The sequence below is a fragment of the Leptonychotes weddellii genome, chromosome 2, assembly GCF_054177405.1.
Source record: "Leptonychotes weddellii isolate Sample4059 chromosome 2, ASM5417740v2, whole genome shotgun sequence".
In the NCBI taxonomy this organism is placed as follows: Eukaryota; Metazoa; Chordata; class Mammalia; order Carnivora; family Phocidae; genus Leptonychotes; species Leptonychotes weddellii.
In genome coordinates this window covers 160,344,637-160,351,996 of record NC_138370.1, presented here as the reverse complement: position 1 = coordinate 160,351,996, position 7,360 = coordinate 160,344,637, and the positions used below count along the sequence as shown (strand labels likewise).

Sequence of the window (7,360 nt, the reverse complement as noted above, 5' to 3'; positions counted from 1 at the left end):
CTGTGACCACGACCTGAGCCAAAGGCAGACGCTTAATGACTGAGCCACCCAGGCAACCCAGCATAGCTTTAAATAGTTATATTTTTTAAAAATAGAAAGGTCCAAAATCAATAGTACACTCTTCTACTCTAAGCAGCTAGCAAAAGAAGAGGAAATCAAATAGAAATTAAGTAGCAAGAAGGAAATAATAAAACTCAAAAGTCAATGAACTAGAAAACAAAATCATTGGAACCAAAAGACAGCTTTTTGAAAAAAAATTTTTAAATGATAAACTTCTCGCTAAATTAGCCGGGGGAAAAAAGAGACAGTATACAACCAACCAATGTCCAGGATGTCTGAACAAAAGACAAGGTCTCTACTCTCGTGGGCTTATAGTGGGGGTAACAAAGGTTAGTCACAGAAATAAATGTGTAGGTATGAATTGTGGTAAACTCTATGAAGGAATTCTGCGGTGGAGAAGAAACTGATTTAGATTGGACGGCGGCTCCTGGGCTGAGGTAAATTAACGCTAACCTAGGCGCTCCTCCTGGACATCCACCCCGCCTCGCGTCTTCCCGCTCCCGCCGCTGCAGGTGACGGCCCCGCCCGCGCCCCGCCCACCACCGCCCCCGCCCTTCCGCGCAGGCGCAGGGTTGGCGCGAGGTGGGGCGCGACTGGCGGCTGCGCGGGGACAACCGCCCGGCTGGCGCGGAGCGGGGTGGTACGCCTGTGAGGTGTCCTCGACCTGACCCAGCGGCTGCGGTCCCCCGCGATGCCGAGGCCACAGGCGGGCAGCTCGCCTCTCTGAGCCGGTCTCAACGCGGAGGGCACAGAGGGAGGCAGGCCATGGCGGAGTCCTCCGAGCCCGGGCGGCTGGCGTCGGCGGACGGCGGCGGGAGCCTGGAAGAGGAGGACGACGAGGAGCGGGAACCACTGCTGCCTCGGATCGCCTGGGCCCAGCCACCTAAGGGCGCCCCGGGGAGCGCCGTCAGGCTCGTGGAGGCTGCGGGCGAGGAGAGCGCGGCCTCCCCTCGCGAGGCTGGAGACAAGGAACTGCTGCTCCCGTCCTGGGACGCGCCCAGCGGGCCCTCCGGGAGCGTGAGTGGCTTCCGGAGCTCGCCCACCCGCCCAAAACGGAAACGCCCCCGAGGTGCAGGTGCGACCCGGCCCTTACCACCACCCCGCAGTCCTCCACGCGCGCGCGTTGCCGTCGCCGCCCAGGCCCTCCGGGGTCCCATCTCTGTCCCACACCAGCACTTGCCTGGGAGGAAAGGCAGCCAGCCAGGCGACCCTCCCCTCCAGAGCACCGGCCAGGGGGCGCGTCGCCGGTCGAACCTCGGAGCCCTTGCCTTTCTCTCTGCTCCCCCGTTTCCTCGCACCTTTTCCAGGGGGCACTGGCCACGTCACCTAAGGCCTGTGGTTGTCACGGAACTGATCCTTGGGGCCTCCCCTAAGAGTAAGCCTAAACTTTTGAAATCAGACCCTGAGAAAAACTTAGCACGATAAAATGACGTAAGTTGTTTGCTCAAGTTTGGACTTGAGGTTTGGATTAAGAACCCTGAACTATCAGGAAGGTTCCCCGGGTTGTGAATTTGCAAGGCAGATGGATGACAGCAGAGAGATGCACAGCAAGAATATCTAGGTGCCGTTGGGACGCGTTTTCAAAACTTTTTCTGGTTAGTGTTATTGTGACGTTAGCCAGAGGGGGCAGAGGCAGTTGAATTTCTCTAGCTGCCAACTCTCTTGCAAAGTTTTCTTTCTTGAGTCATTTCTATTCTTATACTATAAGAGGTGGACTGGTAGCCTCAGGTGGAAAAGAGGGTAATTGATATGATATGATGTTGAAAACTAGTAAAAGTGTAGGCATGCTCTTGCAAGCGTGGGTGTTTGTTGATAAAGTAAGTTTTTTGGCAAGTTGAGTTGAGGTAGGCTACTTTGATAGTAAAATAGGGTGGAATTGTATGAATCCTAGCTGGAGATGAGACGGGCTAGTCTGTAAACTTATGATAACATCTGTTTGTTGGTGGTTGGGATGGTTTAAGGGAGATGGTGTGTGCACTGTGCCTGTAGTAGAAGTCCATATGTGATGGCTTAAAGAAAAGCCACAGACAGTGTCACTTTAATTAATGCTGCTTAGTTTTCCTGGAGTTTTTAGATTGTACATGTCCTGCTACCAGTACAGTAATGGAGCTCCTACAATTTAAGGAATTTGGGATAGAATAGATTATTCAAGTTGTAGTTGAACTTACATTCAAACATCCTCTCAGGCAGGTAAATCGAAGAGGCCCCAGAGAACCAAACTTTCCCCTTCAAGTGTTTCATGAATAAAGCTTTAGCAGACTGGTCTGACATGCATTATGCCATTATGTTAGCTAACAGGTGCATGGACAGTACAACATTGAACAGAACAAACATGATGATCACAAATGGACCCACATTCACCTAGCTGCGTAATTTGTTTCTGTATTACCTAGAATCGCTTCTGTGAAGTAACTAAGATCTGTGTGGCTAGCTTGCTTTTTTCTACCCTCAAGTTACCTGTGTAGCTAGATTTTAAAAGACCCTAAAACCTTGAGTGTGTTTATTCTGTGAAAGTGAGGTTTTGTAAAAAAAAAAAAAAAAAAAAGTATTAAGGCTAGAAAAAGTAACAGTGGAATAGAATATAGTACTCAGAATACAAATGGGTTACTAAAGAGAATTCCTCCCTTTTTAAGTGGTAATAATTTATTTGTATCACAGTTTACAGTTTGTTAAGATCTCTTTTTGTATAGTTCATTAATTCTCACAGCAACACAACAGGTTGTTACTCACCCTCATCCATGTTGTGAGGATTGAAAATGAATAAAACTGTAATGACTAGTCGGTCATAGAACTTCTGCGGTGAGCCAAAGTCAAGTATACAGGAAGTGATAAAGCCAGAACTGAGCCTAGTTCTTCTTTTTATGTCCTGTACTTTTCCATTTTGCTGTAGATCCCAAGTATTATAAAATAACTGTTACTTGTGGTTACTAATGGATTTAAAATGGATTTTTAATGGATTTAAAAATAGTTTTTTGGTTTTTTTTTTTAAGATTTTATTTATTTATTTGAGAGAGAGAATGAGATAGAGAGAGCATGAGAGGGGGGAGGGTCAGAGGGAGAAGCAGACTCCCTGCTGAACAGGGAGCCCAATGCGGGACTTGATCCCAGGACTCCAGGATCATGACCTGAGCCGAAGGCAGTCGCTTAACCAACTGAGCCACCCAGGCGCCCTAAAAATAGTTTTTGAATCGTAAGAAGTATTTTAAAAATTTCAAACCAGTCTCCAAAAAGTTAGTTTTTGAATAATATAACCAGATTTTTAAATTATTTTTTAATGAGTCCATTAACTTTCTTTGCCCTTTACCACCCAATTTCCATGAAGCCACCTCTCTAGTTCTAAGAAATTCCTACCTTTAGATTGATATTAACATCATTTATCTTATGCTTAATGCAAGTGCATTTATGCTTAACTATTTTGTTTATGTAAATAGGAGCTTTATGTACTCTACCAGTGGAAGAATGTCTGTAACCTTCACTTGAGCAAGACACTGACAAAGTCTAGAACCAGCATAAACATAGTGGTGTTGGGTCATTATCAAAGTAGAAAGATTAGTGGCATTCCTTGTTCTAGTTGTCATTTTAATCAGTGAGCTGGAAAGTAATAAAGATGATAATAGTTAATACCCTACGTAGCAATATGTGTAGGGCATAGTTCTATGAGCTTCACTTATATTAATTCATAACTAACCCCATGAAGTGACTACTATTTGTTATTCTCATTTTAAGGAAGCACAGAGAAATGAAGTGACTTCTCAAGGTCCCAGTTAATACAAACCAGGAGCACTTAACAGTTTTGTTGGAGAACCTACAATTAGAGAATGGTGTTAGAACACACAAAGAACTACCAAAGTAAAAGGAAGTGTGTATTTATAAGCCTTTTAATGATTCATGGTGGCTTATAAATGTATGAACAAAATAACATCACTTAAAAGTAAGGAAGAGAGAGGTGAGTGGGAAATAAGGTGATGAAATAAATAAGATGGAGGTTGGAATAAGAGTACACAAAATGCACATTAGACGCTTGATGCAGGCAGCCCAAAAATCTGTTCTTTGAAGTTCCTGAGGAGGCAACTTGAGAGGAGCACAATCAATGTGCCCATAAAGTTAAACTAATGATTTGAATCAAAACAGACAAAGGAAAACCTGTCATGTATCTTTTGGAGAAGAGACTATATGATGAATAGTATCTTTGTAATAAAAGTGATGAGTTTCATAGGAACATTTCTTGTAACTTCCCTGAAGCCCATTTTAATAGAAGAAAATTCTAACGGGTGGTGCTATCACTATTGCTGGATCCGTATTCTAGACACTGATAAGCTGGCTGAATTTAAAGGAAGATATGAGAAGAGTACATGCCCTGTGTGTCTTGACAGTTCTCCATAGCTGAGCTTTTGAAAGATAGTGAGTGAGCAGCCACTTCTCCCTGTCAGGAGGTCATTCTTCAGCCAGTAATGAGAAGATACCTACTCTTTGTTTTCCATTTATTGCCGAGATACATCATTCTCAAATGCTTGAGTGCCTGCTGGGTGCCCGTGGAAATTGAGGCCTTGGGGAAACAGTAGTGACCAGGTATCAGATGCATGTTCAGTCACTAGCCTTGTCCCCACATAGCTTTATAGCCTAATAGTGGAAATGGTCAATTAAAACCGTTCCAACAGCCGGTATATTTGGATGGGGAAAACTGAGGGTTCCATTGAACTGTGCCCTGGATTTAGGGACCAAGGAACACTTAGCAGAGGAAATAGTATCCAATTTGATACCTGAAAAATGGCTGGCCCTGGAACTCGCAAGGGCAGGGTTCCGATCACCAAACTAGTGAGCTAACCACTTTTCTTTTTAGAGAATATTCCGGTCAGTGGGTAAGTGAGTAGGGCCTCATTTTGGCTTATTTATTAAAATGAGAACTTGATAATTATCACACATACCTATATAAAAGGTTTATAAAATGGATTCTCTTATTCCGTTTTTAAGTCTGGTTACTAAAGGACCAGTGATAACCCTTACGTGTGGTCAAGGGGATAGTTTGTTAATAAATAATTGTCAGATTTATCGAGGGCCCACTATGTACCAGGCACTGTTTTTAAGCACTTGGAGTATACCAGAGAGCAAAACAAAGATCTGTGCCCTTCTGGAACTTAGATCTTTTTTTTTTTTTTTTTTTTTTAGTGTTACAAGTGAGGAGATGGGAGTTCAAGGATCAATAAGAATTAGCCCTGGGGAGGAAGCTTGGAATATACATGGGGAATAGCATAGGCAAATCCTCTGTTGAGAGGATGTGCTGGATATCTTAGGAAAAGTGAGGAGCTCATATAGGACTGGAACTTGAGTAGAAGATCATCACATTTTAGAGGAGACCGAAAGGGAGTACATAAACAATACTGCATTTATTCAATTAAATATATATTAAGTACCCACTAAATGCTGATCCCTCATCCAGGTGCCAGGGATATACAGTGAATAAAGAAAGATAAAGTTCCTCCATTCTTAATTACTTTCATGGGGTAAATGAGAATGATTAGTAATTAGCATATCAATTGTATTGACATAACTACAATACTTGGATTATTTATTCTTCTTTTAAGTAAGTTAAATATGCCCAATTGCCCTTTTTGTAGTATTTTTCTTAGCACATACTTTTTTTAAAAAAATATTTTATTTATTGAATTGACAGACACAGCGAGAGAGGGAACACAAGCAGGGGTAGTGGGAGAGGGAGAAGCAGGCTTCTCACCAAGCAGGGAGCCTGACGCGGGGCTCGATCCCAGACCCAAGCTGAAGGCAGACCTTCAAGACTGAGCCACCCAGGTGCCCCATTAGCACATACTTTTAAAAATAAATAACCGTTTTATTTCTGCCTAAATTAAGGCAAATTTTAAATTAAGGTAAATTTATGTTTTGAATTTTCATAATGTTGAATGCATGTAAGCCTTTAAATACCTTCCAAAGTATGAATAATTTTTGCCTTGTCTGTCACTTTAAATGATTAATTGTTAATTCATTCTGCAAGTGTGTATTGAGTGCCTGTTATGTTCCAAGAACTATAAAAGTTCTGGGCATACAGCAGTGAAAGAAATCCTTGTCTTCTTATAGCTCACAAAGTAAATTATGTATTAGGTGATAAGTGCTAAACAGGAAAATAAAGTGGAAGTTGGGGAGGATTGTATAGGGCCTTGGGGCCATTATAAGGACTGGACTTTTAGTGAGATGGGAAACCATTGGGCTGTTTTATACAAAAGAGTGACACGATCTGACATTGGGGTTTTTTTAAAAGATTTTATTTATTTGAGAGAGTGAGCATGAGCCAGGGGATGGGGGTGGGGGGACAAAGGGAGAGGGAGAAGCGGACTCCCCGCTGAGCAGGGAGCCCAACTGGGTCTCAATGCCAGGACCCTGAGATCATGACCTGAGCGGAGGCAGGCGCTTAACCAACTGAGCCACCCAGGCACCCCAGATCTGACAAGTTTTAAAAGGATTACTGCTATAGCTTCTCTGTCGAGTATAGAGAAGGCATGGGTGAAAGACGGAGAGTGGTTAAACTTATAATTATCCAGGTGAGAGTTGATGGTCACTTGAATCACATTAGAAGAATGGAGATGGTTGGATTCTGGGTGTTTATGTAAGGTAGAGCCAGGCAACCTGCTGATGGCTTGGATGTTGGAGGTGAGAGTATAAGATCATGGATGATTCCAAGGTTTTTGGCCTGAGTAGCTGAAAGATTTGGAGTTGCCAACAACTGAAATAGGGAAACCTGGGAGGGAAGCAGTCAGGAGGGGTGACGAAGATAAGAATTGAATTTGGGGGAGTAAAGTTTGAGCTGTCCATTAAACGTCCAAGTAGAGATGTTGAGTATAGTAGTTTGGAGTTCAGGGCAGAAGTCCAGGCTTGAAATATAAATTTGGGAAGTGGGAAAACCTGGAGAAGGGGGATCCTGGAAGCCAAGTGAAGGAGGAGGGAGTGACCAACAGGGTCATATGTTGGAGTTGGGCAAGAAAGGTAAGTTCTAAGGTTAGATTTAGCAATATGGATGACTACATACCCCAACAAAAGTTTTATCAATGGAATGGTTGGGACAGAAGCCTGATTTAAATGGGTTTAAGAGAAAATCAGGGAAGAAAATTTGGAGATGGTAAATATAAATAACTATAGAGGCCTTCTGCTATACAGAGGGTCAAAGAAAGTGAGGAAACATCTAGGAGTATTGTGGGAGTTAGATTTAGGATGAGAAGAATTACAGCATGGTTTGTATGGTGATGGAAATGATCCAATAAAGAGGGAAATATTGATGTAGGGAAGGACTGCT

The 7,360-nt window shown here is 43.1% G+C and overlaps 1 protein-coding gene across 5 annotated transcripts in view; it reads left to right on the top strand.

Annotated features, from left to right (window-relative positions):
- Window positions 1-633: 633 nt before the first annotated feature.
- PI4K2B (phosphatidylinositol 4-kinase type 2 beta) overlaps window positions 634-7,360 on the top strand; it is a 31,453-nt gene continuing 24,726 nt past the window's right edge. For 3 of the 5 annotated variants that reach the window (XR_014143083.1, XM_081812538.1, XM_081812536.1), the window contains exon 1: window positions 635-1,135. Coding sequence is in view for 4 of the 5 variants with exons in the window: in XM_081812538.1 (XP_081668664.1) it covers window positions 826-1,135 (310 nt within the window). In the remaining variant the exon portion in view is untranslated. Of the gene's footprint in view, window positions 1,136-6,420; window positions 7,054-7,360 lie in introns of those variants that run through there. The other 2 variants (XM_081812537.1, XM_081812539.1) reach the window with 2 other exon arrangements.